This window comes from Macrobrachium nipponense, chromosome 8 (assembly GCF_015104395.2).
Source record: "Macrobrachium nipponense isolate FS-2020 chromosome 8, ASM1510439v2, whole genome shotgun sequence".
Classification (NCBI taxonomy): Eukaryota; Metazoa; Arthropoda; class Malacostraca; order Decapoda; family Palaemonidae; genus Macrobrachium; species Macrobrachium nipponense.
Window position 1 is genome coordinate 13,961,441 of NC_087203.1, and position 13,806 is coordinate 13,975,246.

At 39.5% G+C, this 13,806-nt stretch overlaps 1 protein-coding gene across 6 annotated transcripts in view; it reads left to right on the plus strand.

Annotated features, from left to right (window-relative positions):
- The window catches only part of LOC135222617 (uncharacterized), a 775,758-nt gene that overhangs the window by 724,042 nt on the left and 37,910 nt on the right, over window positions 1-13,806 (plus strand). For all 6 annotated transcript variants that reach the window (XM_064260717.1, XM_064260722.1, XM_064260719.1 and 3 more), the window contains one exon: window positions 7,834-7,935. In XM_064260717.1, coding sequence (XP_064116787.1) covers window positions 7,834-7,935 — 102 coding nt within the window. The remainder of the gene's footprint in view (window positions 1-7,833; window positions 7,936-13,806) is intronic.

Below are 13,806 nucleotides of genomic sequence, written 5' to 3' on the forward strand. Positions count from 1 at the left end.
GATGACAATGTAAACGTTTTCAAGTTGAAATGGCTGATTATAGATGATATTTCAAGATTTTCCGACTGCTGGAGATTTCCAATTACGTAACCGTGGTTGGGATGGGGATGGGCTGGGCTCTGAGTGGTACCCGCAGTCGAAAGACGTGGCTTTCAAGGTGATCGAGCCAACGCGAAGCACAAAAAGGAAAAAAAAAAATATTCATGATTCATGATGCACCGTCCTATGATAATGCTCTGTCGCCGTTTATTATTATTCTTACCCATGGTTCTCCGTAGGTGTGTAAGGTCATGCTTGTTCATTTCTTTTCTGTGAAATAATAAATTGAAATAAGTAAACGAGTTTGCACCAGGTGTGTTTGTCTGAAGAGATGGTCAGGCCCCCACATAAAGAAGTGATGTCCACAGATGTCGAAGCTTCCAGGGTCTTTCTAAGAATAGAGTTCTCTGAAAACTTGTTTTCTTGTAAGGAAAAATGATGGCTTTAGGGTGTCTTCAGTGATTGTGACAGTTTTGGGTGTGCTGTAGTGTAGTCGGATGATGTAATGGATTGGAATACACTTTCGAAATGCGGAAACCTGGGCTTATGTGATTTATCCAGTGTGCATGTATGTATGTATGTATATTATATATATATAGATATATATATATATATATAATATATATATATATATATGTGTGTGTGTGTGTGTGTGTGTGTCCCTGATAGTAATGTTAATGCGAAAGAATGTTTTTTTAAGGAATCTGTTGGTAACTGTAAGAAATCTTTCCCTTTTCAAGTTTATTGCACTTTCATCAAGAGACATAGATCCTTCTGTAACTGAATTTTTATTAAACAGAATTTGAAATCAGACTGATAATTGAGTTATATGCATTTATTACATATCTCCTTTCCCACCATAGTGGCCGTGTATGAGTCATTTAAATTGGGTGATCATTGAAGCAGACCTGAGTCAGCTATAATTGAGAAATCACCAAACATGATGCTGCACTGAATGTGTTCGCCCCTCGAGCTTCGGACGCATTATCGAATACCTATCACTTCCGTTTGCCCGGTCCCAAAATTTTGTTCGGTTTCAGTAAGTTACGGCAGCTTTCATCTCAGGTGTATGACTCATTGCAGGTATTCCGTGAATGGAAAGGGTTAGGCTGTTAGCTCGAGTCCTTCCGGTTCTCCGCCGAGCCGAATATTTGAACCCGATTGTAATTGAATTCTAATGGTTTGGGTTGATTATAGACAGTTATACATTTATGACGTCTCATTCCAGTATTATGAGCTGGTTAGGTTGTATGTTTAAAATAAACCTAAATGTGAAATATCGTACGCATATCGCCTTTTCCACGTTCTGATGTTCTTATAGCAAATACGTTGTGGACTTGAAGCTAAGTATCGTTGAACGCGACTCGCGTGATGGCAGGCTTGCGCGACACGGGGCTTTTGTTACAAAGCGAACACCTGGCGTGAGAAGGAGCAGGTACTTTACCGTACCCACGCCACAAAACATTCTTTTATCTGGCAAATTGTTTGGGATGACGCGTTGCGTGATGCAACCTTTGTAAAAGATATATGATGATGTATTAAGGGAACTTTTCATTTGGAGACGATATATTCTGTTTCAGCTTTAATCGTCTACGTGCATTTTTTGTATATCTGATTTTATCAATCATCATGATTAGTATACTATAAGTTTCAGTTTGCTCAAGATTGTTATTTTTACCTCTGCCCTTGCCCGTACATTCCGATTGATTCTTGTCTGCCATATTCGTTGTTGTTAATAATGTATTATTATTTTTTTTATTATTCATCATCATGATTCAGCATGTCATTATTTCAAACGTAATTATGATTCTTGCAGTGTTCATTATTTTTTAGTAATATTAATCTTCCTAGTACAGTATTGATGTATAGGCATGTTTATTAGTTACTTTTGCTAGTTAATGCAAAGGTGGTTGGCCGTTTAAGCCCAGTAGCAGACTCATTCATTTGCGTATCGTAGCAACAGAAGTTACTTGCCAGTCTCGTCAGCCTCAGGGGCTTTTGCAGCGTCAAAATTTTTTCCTTTCCCTCGCTACCTTTCAGCGGGTCTCACGCCTGCGTTTGCGTATTGTTTACAATTCTAAGGAAGCCCCGCAGGCAAACAATTTAGAAAGTCTGTGGCATTCCTCGTGTTTACTTCTTAAGCCGTTTCGTGTGTGCTGTTAGGAGTGGATTGCTCTGCTCGCCATTTATGACGCGATCATTTTTGCGTTACGGTGGGGAGTTATACGACGTCCCTGTTCCTTATGTCGCTTGACGGCTTGGTTAATATGGCTGTGGTTTCTAAGTTAAAGTAGTGAGAATGTAGATTGTTTTCACATGTGCAGAAACCACCTGTCGTAGAGAATTACCTTCCCTATTAATTAAGTATTATGTTTATATCTTCACACATTAATTGCTTCTGAAACTTTTAATTCATTTAGGCTACTTTTGTAATGTCGTCTTTTACTATACAAGTTCAGGATATGTGGTCGTTGTGAGTATCATGACAATAATAATGCTTCTCGCATTTTCATGTCTTCATGTGAAAAAGGGGGTGATTTTCAGCGACTAAATTGAATTGCATTGGTATACTTCTTGGTGAAAATCAGGAAAACACACATTCACAGATAAATATATATTATATATATATATATATATAGATATATATATATATATATATATATATATGTGTGTGTGTGTGTGTGTGTGTGTGTATGTATGTATGTATATGAAGTTGTGTCGTTTGTGTTCCTTATTACTTGCAACCTAAGATTAGTGTCATTTAACTCTCAGCTTGAATAACAGCTGCTTAATTGCCATAAGGCCGATCGTCTGACACTGTCAGTCATTCAGTATATAGCGCATTGTGCCATTACTTTCTCCTCTTTAGGTGTCAATTGCCTTTGCCAAGTAAGTCCTTCCTTCCTTGGTGACGAACATGACGTCTCTTTATTCTGCACAGTTGACACCACCAAGTTCGATTATCAGAGGATAACTGTCATTAATATATTTTATTTAAAATTGGAGTTTTGTTGGTAAATCGCCTTCTAAAATTGTTTTTTTTTAATCTTCGAAATAAGGTTCGTTAATCAATTCATAGGTGCATCAACAACTTAATGCAACGTAATGTGAGGAACCCGTTGGTATCTTGCCGACTTTGTTGACGTGACCTCGATTTTTAGGCTCCTTTCGGAAAGTCAGACTCGCTCCCTTCCTTTAGAATATCCCCCTTCCTCTCTCTCTCCTCGTCTCCTCCGCCGATTCGTGTCTCCGCTCCTCATCTCCTCTCATCGCCCTCCTCCTCTCTCTCTCTCTGGTGGTTATATCATTGGCAAGGAATGATAGCATAACCTCATTCCACGTCTGCAAAGAAGATACACAGCCGGGCGGGGTATGTGGTCTTGCCATCAACTTTGTATGCGCCACGCTCACGCCCATCCTTAGGTGCCGGAACCTTTCAATTTTTTTTATTATTCTTTTTTCATACTGATGTTACTCACTGTTCATATTAAAACCCTGATCTTCATATGTTATTACCTTCACCTTTGTTGGGTGAACTTGTTTGAAGATGTTGCTTCTGTGTAACACAAGGATGATTGTTGGTACTGTACTTTCATTTATGTTCATGTAACCAAATGCCTGTCGCCAATTAATGTGAGAATCATCCCTTCATGAACATATGTGTAGTTTCGTTTATTTCTTAATGCATTTCTTTAGTCTGTATTTCCTTATTACGTTAAATAATCTCTCTCTCTCTCTCTCTCTCTCTCTCTCTCTCTCTCTCTCTCTCTCTCTCTCTCTCTCTCTCTGTGTGTGTATGTGTGTTCAGTATCCGAATTCCCCATGTGCACTCCCCATTTCCTTTTTGACTCAGCGGATGCCCGAAGCTCAAAAGCGTTTTTACATCATTTTTGTCAACCCCGTTTCGGTGGGTAAACGAAGCTGTTTTGATCTTGAGGGGGAAGAGTTTCCTGCGAAAAACGAGAGAAGGGCCTTTTTGTTGTCCCCGCTCGTTAATTATTTCACGGAACAATTAAGATCCGCTTTTATCAAAAAAGAGGATGTCGGGATGGAGCTTTTATGAACAGATGACAGTCGATAGCATTGGATACGGAAGGGAAATAATGTGCCTTTTTGAAAGGATAAAGAGAGGATTATTCATTCGTCGGACCTTACTGCTAATGGTGTTTAACGAACCTCTCTTCCTCCACTCTGCTTTATTAACAACATAGACCTCTCTGGTCCTCTATAGTATTACTTTTTTTCTGTAGATTAATATGTGCAGTGTATCCAAGTGTCAAATTTAGTATTATTATTAAAAGAAGGAGTTGGAACAGGATGGCATGTGTGGTATTTAACGGAAGTATAGATTTTTAATGCTTTCAAAATTTTAGTGTATGAGAGAGAGAGAGAGAGAGAGAGAGAACATATGAATCAGAATGAGAAGTTTGACGTTTCCCGGAATACTTATGATTTCATCTCCACATTTTGTGGCCTTCAGAGGCAAGTTGCTCTGTGGACATTGGAATATTTTTTCACCAATTTTGTTTCTATAATTCATTGTTTACAGATCCTTTTTCTTGACTTTTGTTACATTGTTGTAAATGTTCTGTAATTATATATATATATATATATAGATATATATATATATATATATATATATATATATATATATATATATATGCAGAATCTACTGGTTGTTTTTACCAGATTCATAAACAATTATAACTTCTCGAATTCTTTGCGCCTTTTTTTTGAAACCCTTGTAACTACAAAGCCATGGATCTTAAGGATTTTTAGTGACTAACGTTTTTCCCCCCCCCCCCCCCCCCAAAAAAAAAAAATGCAATGAATTCGAGAAGTAAAGAGGGCATTGTTGTTATTACAATCACACACACACACTTTTATAATACAGAGATGGATGGAGAGGTATATATATATATATATATATATTATATATATATATATATATATATATATATATATATATATATATATATATATATACATACAGAGAGAGAGAGAGAGAGAGATGAATGATCACAGTTTTATCTCAGGAAATTGATACGATGACCGTGTTACTCAAGAGCGAGCCGAATGCAGTCCAGCCTTATCAAAATGGGCGAAAGCATAATTACGGGATGCTCTGGAATATGCGATGGCGAGCTTTGGTTGAAACTGAGAGACCAGGCCTGTCAACATTTACCGTCAGGTTGAAGAGCGTATCAGACAGACTTTCACAGGAAATTCTTATTTGTCGGGGAAGGAATGTTTATTTGGTGGTCATGGTTTACTCATGTTTGGTAATGACGGTTTTCTCTTTTCTACCTTTTTCTTTTTCTTTTTTGCCCTTTTTTCCTTTGGTGCCTTTTCGGGTTTCTCATTTTCCCCTTCGGTTTTTCGTGTTTTATCCAGTTTCTCTCTCAGCGAAGCTAATGACGAGTTTGGTGGAAATATAAAATTCTGAAGCAAATGGAATGTGCTCATGGTCATCTCAAGCAGTTAGGTGTTTTATGGCTACTGTTGGAATTTCCTAGTTGTGAAGGTCGGCCTATGTATACTGGCTGTTCGTACGGCCATTAAGTTGGTATTTGTTCAGCCATGTTTATTTCTGACATAGACGTAATTTTTAACATTTACACACACACACACACACACACACACACACATATATATATATATATATATATATATATATATATATATATATAATATATATAGAGAGAGAAAAGAGAGAGAGAGAGAGAGAGAGAGAGAGAGAGAGAGATCAAACATACATACATACACAAACGAAATCCACTTGGGAGGACAGTGGACAGTTTACTAGTCTCAGGTCCTATCCCTTTTGGGAGATGGATTTGCTGTCGTATGTATTCCTTCATCGTTTTAATGAGCGTCGTCCAAGCCGAGGACACGGGTTAAATGATGATGTTTGTGTGATTGAATGATGCGTTTGCATGACTTGGGTCCTTGATTAGAAGGGCATTTTAGGGGAGACAAAGCAGATGTGGTTTGTTTAATCGGCCTGTTCTAATCTTCATGATGTTGATGATCCTGAATATAGTTCTCTCTCTCTCTCTCTCTCTCTCTCTCTCTCTCTCTCTCTCTCTCTCTCTCTCTCTCTCTCTCTCTCTCTCTCTCTCTCTCTTCCTGATTGTGTTCTTTATTGGTGCCTATAAATGTCTATTCAATGCTGTCTACTTTTATGAGAGATTGACGGAGACTTGTAATGTAATAATTTTTTTCTAATAATCCTTCGGCCGTTCACTGCGCATAAAATCGCACGAAAAAATTAGTAAGATTTTACTGAAGTTAACCACGAAAGAACCTTGTCAGTTGGGGGAGAGGGTAGATCTCCCTGTATTTATATTGCTTCAAAGGACGATATAACTTCGATTATATATACTTCCCGATTTATGTGATGAAGCAATCACGGGTGTCTGTCTGTCTCTGCCTGAAAGAATTATATTTTTAAGAAATTATGATTGAAGTGCAATAGACTTTTCAATATTAGTTTTCACTCTGGTCCTCAAGATGAGCAACTACAAGTGTAGGTAGCTGCTCAAGCCGGCAAAGTTTCTCTGGAAGTCAAATTCCTTACTGAAGCAATAAGCCTGGGCAGGGGTGAGCTTCTTGCAGGATTAGATGAACAGAAAATAAACGCTAAGGGTTTGCAGAAAAGGGACACCAGACCTATGCGAGGGACTTTAGAGCACATTCCACAGAGATCTTAACAGGGCTGTGTACTATCTCGGCCTAAATTTACCAACCTTCATCCCACCCCCTTCTTGACTGGTTAGCGCCCACGCCTTCAAACCCCACCTTATGCTTAAGCAAGACGCCCGTTTACTACACCCAAGTTGACCTCTTTTGGTAGTTTTATATACTTATTTTTTCAGTTCCGTTCCTCTGTATGTGTATCTGGATCAACTACGTGACGTCATCATGTTTGCGTAACTCTAAATTTGGTCCTGCGTGGGTTGTAGTCTTTGGTAGACTTATTAGGCATGTCTGCCACCAAAGAAAAACATAGGCCAGACTGTCGGTTTAAATACTTTTTGGTCGTTTTGTTGGCTGGGTAACTATCAAAGGTGCCTTTTTTTCTTCCAAATTTTCATTTATTTCTGAAAAAATATTCAAAGATTGTTTTAAGTCAATTTTTAGCATTCAAACTCTTACTTCTGAAAAATGTATTTCAAACATGTAAGTACTACTACGCGTTGTTGTACGTAATTGCATGCAGTACTCCCCATTTTCCCGTCATCATTGTCTGTTCTATTTAGTTTTCCCTACCACTGATTTTGGATTACGTACTGAGGCTTGAGATTGTCTCCTTTTTAAGGGCTCGGGAAAAGATCCGACCAGGATACTACCACACGACGTGGGTTTTGTTAAGACTCCATACTAAGGAGAGAAGCCACCCTGATTGATTTACCAGATTTGAAGTCTTCCCAGGAAGTTTGTTTAACCCCTTGTGTCGTTCCATCTGTATTTCTCATCCTGTAAATCACATAGCATGTATGTGTACGTACATATGTGTATATGGCATGTTCAGTAATATCTCTCACCAGTTCACCGAGTGTTCAACTCTCCCTTGTGTTGAGACCTATTAATTAATAATATATTAATATATATATATATATATACTATATATATATATACTATATACATATATATATGTGTGTGTGGTGTGTGTGTGTGTGTGTGTGAAGTGAGAGAGAGAGAGAGAGAGAGCGTTATCGTGTATGTACTTATATATATTGAGCATTCTTATTGTTTCAAGTATTAATAACTTGTGTATCTTTGCCTTCGCAGCTTGTGAGAAGGGGGGAAGAGGAAGAGAGCGAAATCGAAAGAATACAGGATCTCTTTCCCCATGACGACCTCCGTCTGTACGAGCGAGACCCAGTCACTCAGGTAGGGAGGGTATTGTGCCTTATGTTTATTTTGTTTCACTTTCGGTATGCTAAGCTTTAGAACAGTTGGCCATTTTCATTTTGCTGTTGTATTTGGGCTGGTTATCACCTAATCTTTCACGTGCCGATTTTGAGTTGAAAGCACTGCTGAGAGCGATTGCTTTTTGCGGTGTGGTTACTTTCAGCAAAACGTGTGGTATGTGAAAATGAAAAGACGCCGTGAGAAAATCGTCGTTTTATTTTGGGGGTTGGGAAATGGTAGGGTCTCATCCCGGTTTTTTGACGCTGCAGAAGAAGCCGCAGGACGCAAAAAGTCAGAAAGGGTTGACGCCCTTTTTGTGTCATGGTCTCATTCTTCAGGAACGCTGAATCGGACTTTTTCCACTATGGAATTCATGTTTTACCCCTGGCCGTTCCGATAGTGCTTCCAAGAGCAGCGTCGCTGTCATTCGTTCAATGCTTGTTGACGTTGAAATGATCCGGTTCAGGTGACCTGGAATGTGTGTGTGTGTGTGCTTCGTTTCATATTAAAATTGTCTGGGCTGTCGGATGGCACGGTCATTGCCAGTTCATTAAGATTATTTGGACTAAATATTTTAACGATTTGGTAATGATTATCGGTGAATGTAACCGTAGGTGGTTTTCGTGTTTGTTCATAACAACCTCCTTAAAAAAAATCGTTTCCGGACACAGAAAAAAGTGTCGACTATGGTCTTTCGTCAGAAGTTTTATTCAGAAATCGGGAAATACCTGAGGTTCTCTGTTGCGTCGGCAATGAATGGAACTTTCATCGTCACGATCACCTTGATTTTAAAGGTTTCGTGGGTTGTCCGGGCACTGGGTTCTCACTAAAGTGGACAGTGACGTATATTGCTTTCATCTTTGGGAACTTCAGGCGCAGCGATTTTGAGAACATTGAAGATATGCTGCCCTTGAATCTTTGACTGGGAATGTCATTCTCTCTGTCTCTCTGGCCTCGTAGGGCATATGTCAGCACGTTTGTCTCACAGTCAAGTAGGCCCATGGTCGATCTCTAGATCAGACGAGGAGGAACGATATGGGCATCTTCATTAACAACCCAGAATGCCTCTGTTGACCCTAGAAGTGAATTGTGTTTGTGGTTATCAGACTGTTGTTGGTCGAGGTATGGATGGGAAGAGGAAGATGAAGAAAAGATGGGGGGGGATCAGTATTGGTCAGGTCATTAGGTATATACCAATGAATGAGATTGAAAAGGCGGGAGGACTGGGGGAGCTAGAGGTAATCCTCGTCCTCCCGTGGTGAAATCGTTCATAAGATAACACACACAAACACACATACACACTCCCAAATTACCTCATCTTCCTCATTCCAGTGGTGGCCATCATTATCCGTGAAGTTAATTCACTTTGTGATTACTTGTCTTTATTTGGCCCAAAATGTCTGAGATGCTTTCAGAGAAACCTTTTGCACGTGCTGGGACGGACGACGTCTCAATTAAAGAATCTTTACCAAGAGTCATAAAAGTTAAATGGAACTGGTGTATACATCGGAGACGCCATCATTCGTTTGCAGCTTTCTCCCATCCTTGATTGGGGTTGCTAACTCTGGCATATTGCCTGAATCTCCGTGTTACGGCGGGTTCCACTGGCTGATAGAAATATCCCGGATGCTTTCATTTATTTTTAGGGTAATTTTGATGGCGTCTGTCTGTGTTATGTTCTGGCAGGTAATTCAGGCGACGGAGACTTTCCTGTCACGTCGCTGCTCTCCCTCCCCGTCCCCGTCCCGTAATCTCATCTCGCTTTCAATTGGACAAATGTCTTCGGAAACGGACCGAGTCCGTCATTATGAATCACATACCGGCACAGGTGAAAGTCATGTTGATGTTATAGCCATGCAGTTTAAAAGAGAGGCAATTGCTAGATAGCGTGGTCATTTGCGATAGTTGTATGCGCTCGTGTCTTCTTTTTTTCTCTCCTAGTTGTCTCGCAAAGTTTTCTCTCGTGCCTTAAATTGTCAGGTCTTTCTCTCTTTTTTTATAAGCTTTTGTTGTCAATTGTTGCTTTGTTAGTATTGAAAAAAAAATCGTATATGTAAAGAATATAGCACGATTGCTTGTCCACATTAGCTATGTATAGATTCTCATAATGGTTCGCTAATCCATTTAACCTCGTCCTTGGGCTCAATCACATCCTAAAGAGTGCCTCGCGTAATTCATCGATTTCCCCATTTATCTCTTTACATCTGGATTTTTTTTATTTAAGCTGCGCGGAGAGAGAAACTTTCCGACGTCGTATCGTCATCAACGGCGCCGTTGCTCGGACCCGGGGCATTTCCTTTACATATTATTTGGGAATGTGGCACCTTATGTGTAAAGCTCAGGTATGCTGATAGAGGGGCTTGTGCAAGATACAGATGCCGCCCCTTTGTTGCTTCACAAAAATCCTGAAGGGCAACGCCTAGGACTTGCCTTCACGTCCTCCTCTTTTTACTCAGGGCTTTATATTGTTTGGGCTAAACTTGTAACGAATTCTGTTCTTCATTAATTCCTAAGATAATGATAAATTATGAGGCTATAATAGAGATCCTGTTTAACTTGTTGTGTCCCTATTATATGTCCAGCTGGGTCAGTTTTGTCGTCTGTTGGAATTACTCCAGAACTCTTCCCTTTTGGAATGTTCTTTTTTTTTTCTTTTTACTTGCTCTTCGAGGGCGTGACTTTCTTGGCTGAATAAGAATTAGCTTGTGATATATAAGTATATTTATTCCCTTAAATCAACCCTTATCGTGGTGACTTGCTTTATTTCTTTTTATTCTTGTCCATTGGTTGGTTGGATACTTTCAGAAATTATAATTTTATTTATTTTCATTTGAAAGTTGTAACAGCAGTAATAATTGTTTGTTAATATGTACTCATGTTTTGTAATTAACTGCCATATCAGTTTCATCATTTTCTTTTGTCTTGCACACTGTATGAAAGGTAAATCCTCTACTTTGAATAATGTTGTTAGCTATATGGTCCTGCTCTCGAGGAATGTGTGTTTGATGCAGTGTTCTGTGGGCGCTCTGAAGGGATGGGACGGGACACGAGAGGATTAGCGTCTCCAAATTATTCATGCCTGATCCGGGAGAAATTTGTGATAACCGGACGTGTTATACGTGTAAGCAACGTTGTTGCGCCAGTTTCTCGCCGTTGGCTCTCGTCTAAAGTATTTAACTGTTGGAGTCGTTACTATTGAAGAACTCTTATGAAAATGATTTTCTTTATCAGCAGTGTAAATAAGCTTCAATGGCCTTCTGACAAACTAGGGCAGCACGCGACAATGCCATAAATTTCGCTGAGGATGACGTGAACTTTGTAGGGTTGAGTGTTTGATAATGCATGAGAAATAACTCTTCATGTGTGGTGCTGGACGTAAATGCTAATGGGAGTGGTGTTACTCTCGCAGATAATACAGTCAATCAATTATTTTTTTTTCTTTTAAGCCAACTATGGCCATTGTAGCTTATGCCTTTGCCTTGTATGTCATTTGAAGATTGAGAATTATTGCCTTTATATTTTACTTCTAGTATGTAAGACATACTCGTCAAATCTTGATGAGATTGCCATCAGCAGCAACACATATTCAAGACAATGGATATCTAAGTGAAACGTTTTTTCACATAAATCACTGGCTTCATTACAGGCCTTCTGATATATGGTAAAATTTGTATGCGTAAAATGTGAACAAGACGAACATACATAGTCACGCTGCCTCGTCGTCCCTGTTTTCTCTTCTTACATAGGAAACTATGATCTGTCCCCCGGATACCTTTAAAGACATTTGCGGTCTCCAAATAAGTACGTAGAAATAGGAAGACGTTATGACAGTCGGTAGTAGGAGGAAATGAATGAATGCAGTAATGCCGAGCTTGTGGTACAATTGGTACTTAGGTTTGGAAGAGGGTGGTGGTGGAGTGGGGGATGAGTAGGACTTGGGGAGAGGGGAGGGACTGTGTAGTGGGCTGGTGGTAGAGTTGATTCAGACGGGAGGGTTCTGTTGAGCGGGTGGGGTTTGGGGAGGGTTGTTGGTAGATAATGAGTTTGTCCCTGAGGAACAGCGGAGGCTCACTTACCTGAAGGCGACATACACGAAGAGCTGTGCTTCGTATCCTTGTTGCGGACGACAATAATTGTCTTCCTAACGTTTTCTGATTAATTCTGACATCTTACGTAAATTCTAGAGTATATATTTACACAAGTGTGCGGAAACAGATTTTTTTTTTGTTCTGATAGATATTAGACTGATTTGTAATATTAAAGATTTTAGTTTTTCCTGAATGTGGATCTTGTATTTTTCTCGTAAACCTTTCGATTAGGAGTTATAATTGGTTTCGTTAATAACATGTCGTTTTTATATGTCTATATAACTAGATTGTGGATTAAATTTCGAATTCCACAACACTCATCTAGCATAAAGAATCTTCTTCAGCTTCACATCAAATATCCCAGAGGATCATTCCAGAGGACATTGCTTCATGCCACACATGCCTCGCGGCAGTGTTGTTTGAGGACGAATGTTCTGGTTGTTGGATAATGGCTTATGGTAACGCGCCCTTTAGATTGTGCGAATGCACTTCGAACGTAATAAATAGGTAAACGAAAAAGAATTAGAAATGGTGGTTGTAATTCTTAGGTAAAGCGTTCTTCTAAACGACCTAGAGGAAGATGCCTTTTCCGTTCTTTCTTTTCCTTCTTATCGTTCGATTATGATTTGGGATTTCCCGTGATGCTCATTGTTTAGACGAGTGGACAAGTATTATTTACGTAAAGGCGATTACTCATGCATTGGACATTTTCCTTGTGCAGTGCTTGTGCGACTTTTTGAGCGCTGCTGTCCTCATGATGGTCTTCTCTCTAGAGAGGAAACTTAAGGTTGCATAAACTCTAACTTTTGGCTTAACACGAAAGAACCAGTGAAAAAGGAAAGTGAACTATTCATTTGAACTATTATAGTCCATCAGTGTTTTAAGAGCAATTTGCTGCCAGCCAGGCATTTAGATAAAATGTCGAGTGGGGAATTACTGACAAAATCCCTACCATTTTCAGGGATTGTAGATTTGGCTGAAGTGTCAGTTTGGACAGTTAATTGCGTATTTTACCACCAAAAAATTATTAAGTGGAAGAGTCTTGCGAATTTCAAGCCAGAGTGTATATTCATCGGCGTATTATTATACTGGCAACTGCTTCCGTCATGCCGATCATAATATCCATCTTGTACCATCGTGTCTTTTTGCTTCGCCCATCCTGTTCCCCTTACATCTCCCCAACCTCTCTAGTCATCCCTCGCATGAGATCCCCCTTCTTCCCCAACACGTGACCGTAATTTCGGTTGTAATTTCCTCTTCTGGGGAATAATTCCTGCTCACTTCCTATGATTTGGGATGATTTGCATGAGCTTCCATTGCAAGTCGTCATGCCTTACAGCCTGTGCTGTATCTTTCTTGTGAAGGAGTTCTTGGGTTTGTAAGAATCGCTTATTATATTTTAATATGATGAATTTAGCCTCGCCAACACACTTTTGCGATACTTATACATTTTTCACAATGTTTATTATGTAGTTGGGTGTTTGTTTATGATAGTGACAGAGGAACAGAAAAGGGAATGAAAACAAAAATACCGTCATTTCAAGGGAAGGAAATGATTGCTCTACAAGATTTGAAGGCGGAGGAAAAGAGAAGAGCAGGAATGCGAAAGCTATTCGGCGACTGTCGAAGATCGCATAGCTTGAAACTAAAAGGGGTAACGTCACAAGGGTGAAGAGGGGAACAGAGATAATAGGAAGATCAAAGCAAAAATGTGTGAAGGAGGAATGTGAAGGCTGGTGCGTTTAAGCGAGAGGATTGTCTT